This window comes from Cupressus sempervirens, chromosome 2 (assembly GCF_028749045.1).
Source record: "Cupressus sempervirens isolate cs-2001-9-10 chromosome 2, ASM2874904v1, whole genome shotgun sequence".
NCBI lineage: Eukaryota > Viridiplantae > Streptophyta > Pinopsida > Cupressales > Cupressaceae > Cupressus > Cupressus sempervirens.
Genome location: NC_143119.1, coordinates 738,805,740 through 738,823,798, shown reverse-complemented (window position 1 = coordinate 738,823,798; position 18,059 = coordinate 738,805,740). Strand labels below are relative to the sequence as shown.

General features: G+C 40.9%; 1 protein-coding gene across 1 annotated transcript in view; it reads left to right on the top strand.

Annotated features, from left to right (window-relative positions):
* ASG2 (transducin family protein / WD-40 repeat family protein) overlaps positions 1–18,059 on the top strand; it is a 273,819-nt gene that overhangs the window by 175,271 nt on the left and 80,489 nt on the right. Inside the window, exons 14-15 of the mRNA XM_089815239.1 lie at positions 825–1,180; positions 3,306–3,396. Of these exons, the coding sequence (XP_089671365.1) occupies positions 825–1,180; positions 3,306–3,396 (447 nt within the window). The remainder of the gene's footprint in view (positions 1–824; positions 1,181–3,305; positions 3,397–18,059) is intronic.

The window sequence follows — 18,059 nt, the reverse complement described above, 5'->3', positions numbered from 1 at the left end:
TTCTGTAGTAATTGTTTGAGTAGGAGTTATAGACAGCAGAACTATATCTGTTTCAGCTGGCATTTCCTCATGAGAAGACATCTTGGATGTTTTCTTCTAAGAAATTGAAAAGTTTGGTGCTGCTTTTGGCTCTGCATCATCTATTTCGATGCCTCAACTTCTGAACTGTTATGCTTAGGTTTCTTCTCTCTACTGTGTGCATTAAGCGTTCTTGACTAGGGCGGTCCTGTTTAGATTTATTACCTTTTCTTGTGCTTTAAGTTCATGAGACCTCTCTCTCTCTCTCTCTCTCTGGTCAGTCCTTTTCAGTCACTGTTCATTAGATACATGTACACTAAGAGATCCATTTGTGAGTACAAAACTACTATCGTTTCCTCTGAAAAGGGTAATTGACATTTTCTTAAAATGATGATAATTTAAAATATCTACAACTCGTCAATCAGAATAATATCCTTACGCTGGGATACACTTAAATACATTGAAAGTAAATGTAGAAGGACTCTTTTTCTATTTACAATGCAAACCAAGCATTTACTTGGGGCTGCAAAAGTCTTTAAGATTTGAGTAATTTACTTTAGGCCATGTTATGATCAAACTTTTCAGGTTAATGGCTTGAAGATGGTTTCCTCAATCTTTGCATGATGTTTTTATCACAATATTGTTGGAATTCTTAGCTTTGAAGATTGAAATAAAAAATATTGTTAATTGTTCTCTGTGCTGCAGTTGTGATTGATATAGGAATTTGATGTCTTGAACATCTTTGTTTCAATTAGAATTATATTCAGTTTTAATTTGATATTTTTAATGTTGTTTGCCCTGTGTAGCTGAAGATTCCAAAAATAATAAAAAGAATGATGGGGAATCTAAATCAGAAAAGCGGCCTCATAGGGTGCGATCACTGAGTGAGCTGCTTTTTAGATCAGATGCCAGTGACTCATCCCATGATAGCCGAAGAGCTGAAAGAGATGATTCAGATTATGATGATGATATGGATGTGGAAATGGAATTTGAAATGTCCGTCTCTGGTGATGAAGAAAGAGACAGAGAGCCAGGGATTCGACCTGGAAGCTTAAATTTGAGGGTCCGAAGAAGAGGAGATTCAGGCAGGGAAAGTAGCCGGAGAAATAGTGATTCCAGATCTCCACCATCTGGAATGGAAAATGAAGATTTCTCATCTCAGGTATCCACTGCAACAAGTATACATGTTTCCACTTTTTTTTTCTTTTCACTTTGTTTTCTTTAATTGTTTTCTAACTAAAATATAAAAAGTATTTTGTTATCAGGCCACCTTTAGAGTTCATTGAACTTTGAAGTACCCTTTTCATTTTTCTGTTAATCTATTAGCCATTTCCACATTGCGATTGGGAAATTTTACAATCACCTGTGGGTGATCATAGGAGCAGCGAGTACATCCATGTTAAATGTAGAAACAAAGGGGCTGAATTGGGCATTGCCTTCCTATGATTGCAAGTTGAAATGAGACTAGTAGTTGTCAGTAAATTCTCCAGGTAAATAAATGGTTTCACTATTCTTGCCAGTCTTTGGATATGATTTCAGTTTGTCTCAAACTTTTAGAAAGTGCTCTGATCTCTACCCTTCCAAAGAAAGAGATCAGTAGTCTTGCTTATTTCTTGTCCAGGAAAGGGAAATTTTCGCAGAGGAAAACAGTGTTTCATAAAAAACACAATGGTTTGAAAGAAAATGCAGTGTTTTCCCTATTGTTTTCTAGAAACATAAAAATCCTAAATGTTAAGAGAGAAACTCTTGCCCCACCAACCAGATTTCATCATAGAGAAGGACATTTAATGCCTTCAATGTGTGGTTGTTATCATCCTGTTCTTGATCAGTCTTTCCAATTTGCATCACTATCTTCATCTCAAGTCATTATTTAGTTAGCATTGCTTCATGGGTTATATCCAACCCCTTTAATGTTTTGAATTGTTCAACAAGGTTGAGAAAAGGAATAACTGCACCAAAGAGAACATTGAAACCAAACAGAGGGAGCAAAATGACAGCATAGCTCTCTTCGGCATCAAAACTTAACAGGAAAAGCTTAAATGTAACAAGGCTATAATTAGCCTACCTTTCCGCTAAGAAATTCAAAATGAATCCATAGTTATTTTTGGACTATCATCATCCAAATCCATGTCTTCAGTTACTGGATGGGGATTCTTATAACTTTTTCTAAGCTGCAAATGGAAGTTATGGACCATTTAGAGAGACTGGATTTGGTGCAGTGATTGAGAAGCCTTTTGACTGGTATGCATCTAAAGATCTTTATGAGAGGCTTGGGTTGAAAATTCTTATTTGTACCCAAGATCTTAATGATTGTTGCTTTGGTGCTTGACAACTGAAACTGCTCCATAAGTTTGGGCAAACATTTGAGCCCCGAGACTCATCAGCGGGAATGAATGAATGAGTTATAATGATGTCCATGACACCATCTGTCTATGGGACCTTGTGTCATCATTAACAATTTACAAGTTCCTTTCATTGTTGGCTCTTCTGTTATTAAAATAGTTTTAGCTGGACCTTTTTCAGAGGCGCTTGGCAGTAATGAAAAGAGTGAAATGACAGGGTTCCCAGGGGTTAACAATGTTACATGCCAGCAGTGCGAAATGCCTATGAATGTTTGGTATTAAGGAACGGAATGAACAGGAATGAAACAACGTAGCATTGGAGGTTTTTTTTGGATCTCTTGTAAAGGAATAATCACTGTGATTCTTACAAGAGAATGAATGCTTTGTCTGAGTCCCAGGCTGAAAATTTGATTCCGTTCTGGAAAATGCTTAATCAGTGTTCGAGAAAATAACTGCCATATCCAATACATAAGAACTTTTAGTTCATGATAGATGTAGCAGATCAGAGATGCTAACTCCTCTTTCCACTATCAGAAGATTACTTGCAAAGATTTTACCTGTTTGTAACTTATATTTTCTATGATGAAGTAACATATGATGCTAGGATGCAATGTCTCAGATTTAAGTCTGAAGTATCAGTTGTCCTAGTAGAGATAATATCCAATACCTCATATAATACTCCACTACTCAGACAGGTCTGAAGAATTGCTTCCTTTGTGTATAAGCTCTGTTGCATTATAGCTATCTCATGCATCACCACACGATCAGTACTTGAGTTAGATGTAAAATTACCTTATTAAGAGATAACTATTCTTATCTGCCAGGGAGCTAGTGACAGAGACATTTTAACTTTATTGTGTATATGTTCTTTGCCATTAAATTCTATAAGAGTAAATTCTTCTCAGGAATTCTAGTATATAACATCTCTCATTATTTTTTTCACAGATGGAGATTGCAGTTGATATGCGGCAGCGCTACGTTGGACATTGCAATGTTGGAACAGACATCAAGCAAGCTAGTTTTCTGGGTAGAAAAGGTATTGAGGGTTTCGTATGGTTTAAAGCAAAATTTGGATGATATCAAATTGTTGCATATCTAGTTTGCCTGAGTTTCAGTCATGGGCATAGGAGAATCTACAAAATTTTGCTTGCTATAGTGTGAGGATACAGAAGTTAAATTTTATGATATTTAATGTTATCTAGTTCATTTGTTTGGACATATCAATCATTCCGCACTATTTGTGGATCCACATGCATGCACACACACATACACACACAGTATGTGTGTGTATGTTGTATGTGTAAAATTTAATCCTTTGAACCAATTTTTTTAATAAGTTTATATTATTATGACAATATAGGTACTTATATTGTGATACTAATGGTCATTATAATAATAGCAACACAAAGTATTCAGTATGATGGCTAATCCAAAATTACCAATTTCAGTGAAATTAATTAAATAACTTAGGATAGATATCTGTAAATCTTAAATTCCCTTTTCTTCTTTATGAACAATTCTTGAATTAATTGGGAAAATGATACTTAGAATGCTTCATTTAGAAAATGACCAACTGGACGAAATCCAACTCAATTTACACACTCTTAAATACATATAGTGACATGATTTCCTAATCCAAGCCCAACATAGAGTTCTTGCCATATCAGGCAAATCCTACTTTTATACTCATTTCTTGTTCTTGGAGAAACATATACATACACTCGAAAAATATCAGAATTAGGAGGGCATTACATCCTTGTTTTAGCATCATCTTGATGCTATTAATTATTAAATTCATATTCAAAGCTTTAAAATAAATAATGAAATACTTATTTCATTTCTTTAGTGCCTTCTGAGTTGCACACTCCTTTTTGTAGTTGTGGAGCTTAAATTGTTATGCTACTTGGTTCCACCAATGCATTTCCATTGATTGTGTATTCTAAGTGGCTTTATTGACAACACTCTTGGATCCATGGCTCTGTCAAAGCATACTTATTAAAGCGTGACACATGGAAGACATTATGCAGTGTGTTGTTTACCATACTGGGTAAAGAAAATAATGCATACAGATAATAGAACAGAATAGCAGATAAGAATAACAGAATTATATTTGCATACGTGAAGATATTACATTATGCTTCAGATGCTATGAGAATCGGCCATCTCCTCCCGAGCCTTCTCGGCCGTCTCCCGAGCTTCCTGCCTAGCCTCTGCCCGTCTTCTTTCTGTAATCACCAACTCTGCCAAGAACTTGCTCTGCTCTGTGATAACAACAAGGCTAGAATGAACATCCTCATCCTTCTCCGCTATGGGTAGAGGGCACGTTGCCTGTACCCCTTCATCTACTTTCTCTGCTGCTGCTGGACTTTAATCCTCCACCCCTGGTGATGTCGGTATCTTGACTACCTCGCTGCTCAACCAAATGGCTTCCAACTGCATGTACTTTCTCATAGGAGATTAAATGGAAGGACCTCTGGCAATAGGGGCAAGCAACCATCACCTCAAGTACTCACTCGCCTGACTCGCTGTACTCATCCGGTCGACTGTCGGCACTTGGGGTCCTGCTTCCGGAATACTGAAATCAGCATCCTGATCCTCATCCAACAGAGTGTCCGCTATGGTAACTACTGCATCCGTCCCAATCACCTCTAGACGAACTTGCTCCTACGTGTTTCCCTGACTGACTCCTCCCTCTGCTACTGGTTCTGCCACAGGAAGTGGCTGAGGCACACACTCTACTATAGGTATGGGAGTTGGTTCTTGAACTACTGGTTGAGGCAGCGATCGTGTTGGTTGCGTACCCATAGCTGTGGCCACTGGTGATGCTGTCCGTTGGCTCACTGAAGGTTGTGCAGGCGCTACTACTGTCCATGATATAGGATGTAGAGTGATCGGGGTCATCACCATTGTACGCCGAAACTGTCTGAAGCTTGGGATGTGAACGTCTGCCATGGTATGTATGTGCGGTGCTGGACATGCCGGAATTGAAGTAGTAGTCACTGGTGCAGTCGTCAATTGTCACGAAAAGCGAAGTGGAACTGCTGAAATTACTCTGCCACCCGCATCATCTTCCTCCTCATTTTGCTCCATCTCTATACCCTCAAAGTCGTCATCCTCCTCTCAAGATGTGTCCTAACGGCCACTATCTGTGTTACTCGATTCCTCCATCTCCTGTCGTGCCCTCTTCTGGTCCACACTCTTCTGACCTGTAGGTGAATCCAAATGCTTCCATTGCATTACCAGAGGCTCGCTAGGTACCACCGTACTTGGCTTAACTTCCAGCTGCTCATGGGGTATCGTCCTGGCCGTAGCTTCCAGAAAGAGTCCGATGGTGTAGTGCAGCATATAGAATGTTTTGTGCTGTAGGGTCATGAATTCATCCATATGCGTAGCTAACAGCGAAGCCCAGTCATACACCTTCCCGTTCATGATCCTGTTCGTCATACTGACCAATGGGAAGGAAATGTCGGACGCCCTACTGGATCCTGTAAGCCTGCTTTTTACAACATCCATCAGGCACTTCCAATGGCCCTCTTGTATATCGGACTTTCGCAGCCCTCTTCCCTTCGAAGTGTCCATAAGGGTATCCATCTGCTGCTGTACCTTGTCGTTACACACCATTTGTATCAGCTGCAACTTCGTCTCCTTGCTCAACCATCAATCTTGGCTCCACCTTGCGCTGCTCCTGGTATACCAAATACTCTCGTAAAATCAGCTGGCCAAAAAGATACCACGATGTCATACCCTAGATACGGAATTGAACACTTTCGAGAATGCTTGTCATAAGCCTCAATCATGGGACGCAGGATGCCCTCGAAATCTCGAATACAAAAAAGTGGCATCCGGATAGCCCACTCCACCTGCGCCTTTTTGATGCTTGCTTTAACCAGGTGAGTATCCGGATGTTCATCCCACCATTTCCGACAGTCCCATCCATTCAACCCTTCGAAAACTATAGTTCGTGGTGTTCTCTGCACATCTGGATGATTCTGCACTTTTGCCCTGTGCTTGCCTTTGTCCTTTCCCCGTGGTCATGCCTGAGAGGGTCCTGCCTGCACATCTTGGTTCATGGCTGAATCCTATTCCAGTTGCTTCCTCCAAGCCCTCTTACCAGCTGATTGCATATCAGTTTGTTGGAATTTAAGCCATTAGGTCAGTTATTTGGCCGTACAACTAATTTTTTTTCCTCTTGAAGTATATATGGATGGCCGTTTTACTTTTCCCATAGTGTGCCGTACAGCTTCCTTGCTTCTGTACCGTACGGCTTCTCTTGTTTGCTTGATATAATCGTACTCCTGTGTCTGTGATGCCATTCCCAAGGTAGTCTGAAGAATGAATGCCAAGGATGGAAGCCCTCACTTGGATGCCGTACGGCTGCAATGAAGAACTCCACCCTACTGAAGCCGGCTCAATGTCCATATGGTGATGTATAGCTTAGTGCTGATACCTCTACTGCCGTACGGGCTCCAAATTGTGCAACAACTTCCTTTAGTGAACAGCTTCAAAAACGAAGGTTTTTGAGAAAATGGTAAATGCCGTACACCCCCCTTTGATACTGCTTATGTCCGTACTATGAAGTAGATGGCTAGTTGTACGGTATCTATCTGTTTGAAGGCCGTACGTACGGATTTCAGTTGTGTAGAGCACCTTCAAGAAATGGACGCCCTTACTCTAGATGCATATTGAATGCCTTCAGTTGTGTACCCTAGATAACTCCTGTATCTCCAACTACGTTCGTACAGTGAAGTAGATGGCATGCCGTACGGTGAATGCCCTTCTTAACAAATGTGCAAAGTGCCTCCCAAAGAATGCCCTGTCTCTAGAGCCGTACATATCTTCTTATATTGATGCCTGGGAGTCCGTACGATGGTCTAATGGAAACTATATTCAATGTGACCAAAATGCCGTACAGCAATTACTTCATGAAGTGCGCAGCCAAATTTATACCATACGGTGCTCATGTGTTCCTCCAGACTTGCTTGATCGCCGTACATACATTCTTGTTTGCCAATGTTCTTGATGCCCTTGGTCTGTGAAGGAAGTATAATGGCGTACGGTTGACCCTTCTTTTTTAAGATTGTCGTACGGTGACCATGAAGAACACCGTACAGTGTACTTTATGTTCACTTTTAATGCCATATGGTAAACACCGTACGGTGACGTCTCTCTCTCTCTCTTATTTTTATTTTTTATGCCAAATTTTTTTTTCCTTTTTGAAGCAGAAAATTCAACTATTCCTTTATGTGGGTGGCGACGGCTTACCGGGCGCGCGATAAATCTTTAACTTGCACCCATTCACGATGCCCGAAACTTCCTGTCCATCCAGCGTCCACAACTTGATCGCTCCATTGTCACCTACCTTGCGGATTTGATACAGCCTGACCCACTTAACTTTGAACTTGCCTGACTTGATCTCATTTCGGCCGTCGTACTTCAATACCCACTGTTCGAGTTGAAACTTGTTCAGTTTCAGGTGTTTATTGTGCCATGCCTTCCGCCTGTTCTGCGTTAACTCAGTCACCCATTGCGCTAGTAATCGCTTCTCCTCCAACCTGTTCAATTTGTACAGCCGCTCCCTTAAGCTTTCCATGTCGCCCAACTTGTTTTCCAGCGCTATCCGTAGGCTTGGTATCATGAATTCCGCTGGTACTACAACCTCCTCTCCAAACATCAGTTGAAACGGTGTGTGCCTCGTTGTGACTTTATAAGCCGTGCGGTAAGCCCAAAGGGCGGAGTGTAATTTTTCCTCCCAGTCCTTGCCCTCGATCGCGTACGTTTTGTATATAATCGATACTAGGATTTTATTAGTAGCCTCGGCCTGTCCATTTGCTCTCGGGTAGTATGGACTTGATAATGAATGATAAATTTTAAACTCTGTGGTGAGCAGGTAGATAACACGGTTTACAAAATGTCCTCGATCACTCGTTAGCTGCAATGGAATTCCGTACCTAGTAATAATTTGCTCATAAATAAACTTTGCTGTGCTTACCGCCGAGTTATCTGGTAGTGCGTGTGCCTCCACCCATTTGGTCAAGTACTCTGTCGCTACGATTGTGTATCAGCACCTTTTGGTCTTGCTCGCCTTCAAAGGTCCGATGAAGTCCAATCCCCATCGTTCAAAGAGTTCCTGAGCATGAGAGTGATTTAGAGGCATGAAGTTTCTCTTCAAAGGTTTCCCGGCTCGCTAACATGTATCGTAGGAACCGACCCACTCCTTGGCGTCCTTGTATACCATTGGCCACCATAGTCTTGCCAGGAGTATCTTCCGTGCAGTTGTCTCTGGCCCCATGTGTCCTCCTGCAGGTCCTTTTATGTGCTTCCTTCAGTAGCCGTGGGATTTCTTCCTCCAGGACGCATCGCCTTGGGATCTGATCGGGTCCCATTTTATACAACAGCCCATTAATCAGCTGAAACATTCGGCTCCGTATCACCAACTTCTGTCTTTCATTCGGTGGCATGCTACTTGGAAACTGCCCCATCGACAGGTACTCGCCGATGCTCGTGTACCACTTCGGTAGTACAGCAATCTGAAACAACTGTGCATCAGGGAAGTCATCATTCACACCGTCTGCCTATTCTCGTGTTCTGATACGTGACAGATGATCTGCGCTTACGTGTTTCTTTCCTGGCCGTACGATGATCTTGAAGGTAAACTCTTGCAACAGGAGTAACCAACAGCTAATCCTTCCTTGAATGACAGGTTTGTTGATCACATCCAATAGAGCCTGATGGTCGACATAGAAGACAAATGGTGTCGCCAACAAGTAATGACGAAATTTTTGTACTGCGTAGACCATCCCCAAAGTTTCCCGTTCGATCGTACTATAATTCTGTTCGGCTTTTGATAGTAGTCGACTGGCAAAGTAGATCAAGTGATCCAACCCGTGGGTACTTGTTTGCGCTAGGGTTGCTCCAATTGCATAGTTGGACGCGTCGACATGTACATGAAATTCTGTGCTCCAATCCGGGTACGCCAGGATGGGTGCCGTAGCCAACCGTACTTTGAGCCCTTCAAATGCTTCATCTTGATCCTTTTTCCATCGGAATGATTCTCCCTTGCACATTAACTTGTCCAGCGGATATGCTACCTTGGCAAAATTTTTGATGAAGCGTCTATAATAGCCTATATTTCCGAGGAAAGATTTTACCTCTGTTACATTGGTAGATAGCTGCATCTCCAATATCACTTTCACCTTATTTGGATTTGTCTTCAACCCCTCCTTACAGACTATGTGTCCGAGCAACCTTCCCTGAGGAACCGTAAACTTGCACTTCTTCGGGTTTAGGGCCAGGCGCGTGCGTCGGCATGTCTCCGTACATTTGCCCAATGTTGCTAGATGTTTGTCCTCCACGCTAAACACCGACTAATCATCCAGAAATGCTTTGAAGCTTCCGACAGACATCTTATCAAAGATGTGTAGTATGATCCGTTGGAATGTCGCAAGCGCGTTGCACAGACTGAACGGCATCCGATTAGAGGCGTACACCCCATCTTCTATGACAAAGGTCGTCTTCAGCTTATCCTCCTCTGTGATTGAAATTTGATTGTATTCGGAAAAACCATCCATAAATGAGTAGATCTTGTGTCCCACTACCTCCTCCAGGATGTTGTCCGTGAATGGGATTTGGAATGGATCCTTGATGGTGACTGCATTCAGGCATCTGAAATCGACGCATATCCGGATCTAAGTGGTATCCTTCTTTAGTGAGATTACTATCGGCGACACCCATTCGCTGGTCTGCACCTTGAAGATAATGCGGACCTCTAGCATCCAGTTGATTTCCTCCGTAACCCATGCTGCATAGTTCTTGTTCATCCTGTAGGGCCGCTTCCATACAGGTATTGCGCCTTCGATCAACAGTATGTGGTGCACACACAGTTCTGGGGTTACACCTTTTAGGTCCTTGTATGTCCATGCAAACACATCGGTATACTCCAAAAATATCCTGAATGCTGTTGCCTTTAGTACTGGGTCCTAGTTATCTCCCACCAGTATGTTCTATGGTTCGGCTTCATCTCCTAAATTCATGGTCTATAGCGTGGCTTCATTATATTTGATGGGTTCCCCTTCAGTGAACTTATGTGCGGGTGTCACATCCAGTGGCGCATCTCCTTCCTTCATCTTGGTGAATTCGTTTGGAAATTCATCAGCACTGTGTCCTTCTATTGTCAGTACGTTGCAACTCTGAAACAGTTCATAGTCCTCTATCTGCCAATGATAAAGACCATTTATTGAATCCAAATCGTCATCTCCTTCCAATCGTAGGACTCCCTCCTGATCTGGTTCCATACTCTGCCTCCTTTCATCCTCTTCTCCTTCGGAATCTGATGATAGAGTTTCTTCCTCGACCATTTGAGTGTGTAGATCGATGACGTACTTCCGACCTTTGCTTTCAAGTGATAAAGTATTTTTCTTCCAATCGTGCTTTGCCTTGGCTTGTATCAGCCACCCCTGACCCAGAATAGCATCGTATCCTCTCCACTTTAGTGGGATCACGACAAAGTCCAATAGGAATAGTTGTGTTCCAATCGTCACTGGTTGCATTGTCAGGACTCCCAATGGCTTGATTCCATGTTGATCGGCTGTTAGCAACTGGAAGGTAGGTGGCCACAACTTTTTCCAGGTATCCTCTGCTAGCACATTGACACCGGACCCTCCGTCCACGATCATGTCTGTTAGCACAATCTCGAGAATGCCCATTTAGACAACTGCCAGATAGCGTCCGGATGAAAGAGCTAACAGCATCGGGTCTTCTGCACTTGCGCCCCTTTGTTTCTCCTTTTCTTGCTTTGTTGGTTGCTTAGCAATCGGAGCTATATTCGTGAGTGCCGCACGAAGTTGAGGCATAGTGAGTAATATATCATTTGTCTTGATGGGTACCTCGGCTTGCAATATTTGCCGTACAATGTTTTGTTTTGCACAGTTCCATACGGAGGTACCAAGTGTGACCTTCAGGTGTGCCGTTTTTGCCTGCGTTGCTCTCTGGATCTCTGGCCGTGCTTCCTCCAGTCTCTTCTTTTCCTCCGTCGGATCGGGGTATAGCTTCGCTTGCTTTCGAGTGATTGCCAGAACTTCTTCCTCATTCGTCCTGACGGTAATCAAGTTTACTTAGACTTCGGGCATTTAGCATCGTCATGATCGCCAGGTCCACATCATCTTCATAACAACTTCGGTGTGTTTGCCATTGTGCACTCACGGGCGAAGTGACCCCACAAATTGCATGCACGGCATTGAACTATCGGCTAGCCATTCGCATCATACTGGATTCGACTCCTCCTGCCATTTATTGTTGTTGCTGCTATTGTTGTTGTTGTTTTGACCGCGCCGATTATTTCTATATCCTCCCGACGTGGCACCCTCCGTACTGTTGTTTCCTCTCCCTCTAGACACAGACGCTTCCTGTGTCAGGAACACTTGCTGCGGTGTTCTTGCTTTCAGGTTGAAAGGGCATTCCTTTACCGAGTGTCCTAGAATTTGGCAAATCTCACAAAATTGATCTTTCGGGTAGGATCCCTTCGTATGGCCTTCTTTCTTGCACTCCGGGCACCATAGCTCATTGCCCTTAGTCTCCTTGTTCATGTTTTTGAATTCCTTCATCATCCGAATCATGTCGTTTTGAATGACACGGACCTTCTTGCTGTTGCCCTCATTATCGCTACTATCTTCCCCTGAAGATGCGTCATCATCTGAATCAAATGAACTATTCTTCTTCTTCTTCTTGGTCTTCTGCTCACTTTCTAGGTTCATTGCATGGTTGTACGCTTCAATGTATGTCGATGGTGGCATGATCTTCATCTTCTTTCGTAGATTCGGGTGAAGGCCTTCAATGAACCATCTTTTTTGTAACCCGTCAGCCGGCTTATTCTCCATCTTATTGATCAAGTCTTTCAACTTCCTCGCGAAGACTCGGACTGTTTCATTCTTCCCTTGCTTAGTATTGAATATCTCTGCTGCAATTTCATTATCGTTGCGCAAGAGTTGAAATTCTGCGATGAATTCCTTTTTAATGTTATCCCAACTGTTTAACTTTTGTGGATCAGTATCAGTAAACCAATCAATTGCAACACCCCGTAGGGTTGCCGGAAATTGCCTCATCCATTCGTTAGTATCCGTTATGCCATTGGCCCTCCAAATTGTTTCACAGGGTCTACAATGTCAGATGGGATCGGCTGCTCCATCACCATCAAATTTAGGTAACTTCTCCTTTGGTCCCGCCATCCCGACGCTTGGTAACCCAACGCTCACACTTGGTATCCCGACGCTCACACTTGGTATCTCGGCAACTGTGCTATTTGGTGAAGAAGGGTCTCCGTTAAGCGAATCTGTTCCTTCTGGAAGTGGATCCCGGATGAAGAATTCACTCCACGCTCTTGCTCCTTCGGCACTTCGAGTCGCGTGAGTCGATTCTCTTCCGTTTGGATTGTCTTCCCTCGGCGAACACCAATTCAAAAACTCCTCCCTTGCCTCTTCCACCAACTCTACCCGCTGTCGAGTCTCCTCCAATAATGCTTCCACGCTTCTGCGTCCGTTGGCAGCAATCTTCTGGAACCTCCTTCTGCGTTTGGCTTGCTGTGCCAAAATTAGATCTCCATGTGTTGTGTGTATTTCGTCCTTTTCCTTCAGCTTGTTCTTATTCTTGTTTAGCTGATTCGGCATTACTCTTCATTCGCTTGCCGTTCTAGGTCCATTGGGCAATGGCACCAAATGTTTACTGTATTGGGTAAAGAAAATAATGCATACAGATAATAGAACAAAATAGCAGATAAGAATAAGAAAATTATATTCGCATACGCCAAGATATTACATTATGCTTCAGATGCTATGAGATCAAATGATTACAATGATCCCCAAGGGGGATATAAATACTATCCGGAAGGTATCTGTCGGCCACATACAACATGTCGGCTACAATAATAGAACCTTCTCGATATCGACGAGAACATTCTCAATACACACCATGTCGGCCTGACGGCATACATCCCGACACACTAACGGGATGCACCCGATACACTAACGGGGTACATCCTGATACACTAACGAGATGCACCCGATACACTAACGGGATGCTCCTGACACACTAATGGATACATCTTGATACACTATTTCTTGACGACATGTGTAAGATGCCAAATTGATGCCAATCAAATAAGCAACATGATTGATAGCTTATGAAACATTGAAAGTTCCCAAATATCTTGGTGCTAGTTAGGTATATTTCAAATGCTATGAAATTGTTCTTGGTTCTATTGCTTAAAAACACTTTGTCATCCTCAAAAAAATCCTTAGTACTTTTGCCAATATATCACCTCTTTCTTTCTTTGTTTAATTACTTATTTGTTTTCCCATACTTCTCAACATGCCTGGATCAATCATAATTGTATTCTAGAATGTCCAAACTTAGTGGGCTTTAGCATTTCGTTTTGTACAAGGCTTCAGATGGAACCATGCCCATGAATGAGTTATTATAGGAAAGTTCAATTAGGGTACTAAACTTTAACTTGGTATCTAATGATGATTGCATTCTAGATGTTAACCTGGGTATCCCTATTCTAAATGATCTTTTCTAGGATCCCATACAATCAAACAATTCTTTCGCGGATCTTTTACCTTAAGTTAATATCAATCATGTTTTCTGGGATGAGCTACTATGATGAGTTTGTCAACCCCAACAAGTATACTGTTATATCTATACTATGTCAGAGGGTGATCCTTGAACAAATTCCAAACTTATTGTATGTAATTTGTGTTCTGGCACATCATGTGGATAGAGTAATCTAGTTGAATGACTATGGTTAGCTCTAATGTACTGACATTCCAAAACATTTACCACATAAGTTGCAATGTCTTTCACATTCCTAACCAAAAATATTGTGGCCGAAGATCTGTAGTCATCTTCTCAACTATAGGATGATCTATGTAAGGTGCATTATGGGTTTCCTCAAGAACAATGAGCATTAAATTTCCCTATTGAGGTAACCCATTGTTACCCAGAGATGTGTTTCTAGCATAATTTGACCTATTCTGGAAATAGGGTTGTCCTAGAAACTTTAAACTTTTTGAAAGCTGTCCCTTGCGCCCCATAAAATTATTGTTTGACTTCCACTCACATGTGAACTCTTCAATTAAAATTATTTAAAACAAATGTTATACGTTAAGGTTCTATAATGTATACAAGCATGCTTTATTGACTTTTTTATGTGAATAGTTAAAATATGTCTATATATTTTAAACTTTCCCTATTTTTATATAGCTGTCCCCACTGCCATTTCTTGCTTAAGGGAAAAAAAATGTGTTTCAAATACCCACTTTCCCATCCCCTTGTTACGGAAACCCGAAGTAACATGGGTTTGGTACCTATGTAAATCATCCCATTCAATCACATAACCTTAGTTACCAATGGGAGCTTCCTAACTATGGATCCAAATATGGGTGCCTATGGAAGCGGCTGCAAAGGCAAGTGCCCTATGGTTGCCTCTCGGATGCACTTCCTAGGTACCTTGATGCGCGGGGATGCCTCCTATTGCTGTTTCCTTCTCTAGAAAAAAAATCCATTCCAAAAACCCATTTCCTCGTTCCCTCTCTAGGAAAAAAATGAATTCCAAAAACACAACACTTGGTTCTTAAGTAAATTATCCCATTTAATTGCATAACCTTAATTATCAATGCAAGCTTCTTGGCTATGGATCTAGATCCGGATGCTTGTGGAAGTGGATGCAGAGGAAGGTGCCCTACAAGTGCCTATCAGATGCGCCTCCTAGGCACCTCGATGCACAGGGATACTTCCTAGAGTTATCTATGTGCATTCGGATGCTTGGGATGGCTTCCAACAAGCACCCATAGGGCATCCAAGTGCATTTGAATGCCTCCACGAGTCCAGGCCTTGAAATTTTTTATGACCTTTTCCCACTGAAATTTTGTTTTAACATGTGCAAATAAGATTTTTTAACTTTACGTTTTGCTCCTAAACCCTAAAACAACCCAAAAATAGGCCATTCAACCATTCATCTCATTTTTTGTTTTGATTTGGATTGATGAACATTGAATTTCAAACTATATTTTGATTTTGTAATTGTGATGATTTTGTGATTTGCTTCGGAATCATGGACATGACATATATGATATGGTTTATAATCTTATTGAATATTCAATAATTAGTTATTGAATTCGAGTTCATTGATCATAAAATTTGGATGAAATTTGACAATGTTCAAAATTCGGAAAATAAATTTGACATTAAATTTACCTTATATAAATTTATTAATTTTTAAATATAAGTAATATATCCACAAAACTGTTGAAATAGATCGACATTGCTAAATAATTAAACTAAATAACTCAATATTTTTTTATTAAAAAAACAATATTATATTAAATATCATAAAATTTGAATGAAGTTTGGAATGGGTAAAAGTTCGCTCAAATTCGGATTTCATGGATGAAATTTGACATATCCTATGACTTATTTCAATTTCGATTTAAATATGTATTGGTGAATATCAAACTATCAAATGTTTTAATTTTCTATATTTCTTTCATTTCTTTGCATATATGTGTGTGCGTGTGCGTATCCAAATGCATCCACATCCCCCACCCCCTAAAAAAATAAAATAAAAAAATTCGCATCCGAATCGGTAACTTAGGACATAACCATTATATTTATGGTCATTAGGATTGGTTGTCACTAGCACTTGTTTTTTAAAATTGTAGTTGTGGTTGGCAGTTATATATCTTCTTAATGCATCTGCTGCTCCGTTTTCTGTACCTTTAATATTATCTATTTCCAGATCATAGTCACTTAAAATTCTGGTCATTGCCATTTCCAAGCAATTCAATTTGGTTGAGTATAATGTTCAAAATTTCAAATGGCTTCTCAGTCAAAAACAATTGCCACTTACGGAGTGCATGAAAAGTGGGTGCTAATACCACTGAGCATAATTAAGCTCATGGGTTTTGAGCTTCCATAATTATTAGGCTACAATAATTTCCTTAAGAAGTACACTAATTCCTTCAGTCGAGGCATCTGTTGTATCTGGAAATTTCCATTAGGGTCATGTAATGTCCTCATTTTGGACATCAAAAAATCTAAAAGTAGATAACAATTAAATAAGTTTAATTATAAAGACTTAAACCTATTATTAAAGGAAACAAGCATAAGGAAGTTCACAAAGTTCAGCAATGGTCGGCAAGGAACAATGATCCTATCAAAGGTTTCACATACAATGAATGACTATTAGCTATTACATCTTGGTGTGCAATGGGTACATGGAAGAAGTGTGGACAGTCAATTAGGAGCAAAAATTGTCTATTTTCTGCATATATGTGTTAGTAGATGAGGTCAATTGAGCTAAGCCATTTAAAAAATAATGCTATAGTAAAAGACTTATATTATGTTTGCAATAGGGAGAGAGGAGATATAAAGAGGGCAAGATGGGAGGAAGATGGGGAGAGGGGGTAAGGATATAGAGATACAAAGGAACAAATAGATAAAGATAGAGATAAGAAAGAGGGGTGTAAAGAGTAGGAGAGAGCAAGATAAAGAGAGAATACTGAGGGATAGATATAGATGGAAGAGATACATATATAGAAAGAGCGAGAGAGGGAGAGACTTGGAGTGGCATGGAGTGAGGGGTGGAGAGGAGAGAGTTAGATGGATAGAGAGAATGAGCATGTTGTTACATCCCAATTTTTGACCTAGCTTGAAATATAGCCGTTGACGTTTGCATGAAATCAGTTGGCAGTTTAATTTGATATAATCTGGCGAAATGGTGATGCAGGAGCATCCAGAGGTATAAGGGCAATCCTGTGTCACCCAAAAAATGTACTTAGACTTAGTTTCTGTATCATGTCTTTACATTTTTGGATACGCATTTGGGTCAAATAAAGATTCCAACTCTCACAGTTCAACTATCAGTGTGCTAGAAAATCCCGAAAAAAATAGGAGCATGCAATTTGGCCATCATTTTGGTGACCTAGAAGGTGTGAATTGGCCAGATGAATGTAATTGTGATTTAAAGCATTCTAGAAAAAGAATCAGGTCAAAAGGCCCCACGGTTTGAAAGTTATTGCAGTTTTTCGGGTTTTGGAGACCTCCTAAGAATGCTTCAAAGTCAAGTTAGGGGCATTAAATGACCTCGAAAAGGGCCGAAAAATGGGGGACGAGCGAAGCTTGTCTATAGGGCTATAGAGCGCTTCGAGAGCTTTCTGGAAATGTAAACGGTTCGTCAATCGGAGCTACGGTTCAAAAGTTATGCCTCCCGGAAGTTCGGTTACCGTTTCTAGATTCTTCTAGATTTGTGCCAACTTCTACCGTAGCTTCTGGAACCTTCTATTTGGTCGGTGGATGCCTACTAGCACTTTCTAGAATGTACTCCTAGTCCTTAACCCTCCGGGGTCTATTTAAGGAGATTTCTGGCATTGTAAAAGGCAGTTTGGAGTGGAGTTTGAGAGGAGGTACTGAAAGGAGAAATTATCTCCAGATTTATGCTATTGTAAGCCCTTAGGGCATGTTTTGAAGTTTATTTTCCTGTACTGTTGTACTAGCTTATTTTCTCAGTTAATATAATTTTCCCTTTTCTGTTGTGTCCATTTTGTCTTGGGTTGTGTCCCCATCAAATGGTAAGATAGTTGGTCGTTATGATTTCAAGTGAAGATGACATGTTAGTTGATCGTTAATTGCAAATTCATGGAATCAAGATGA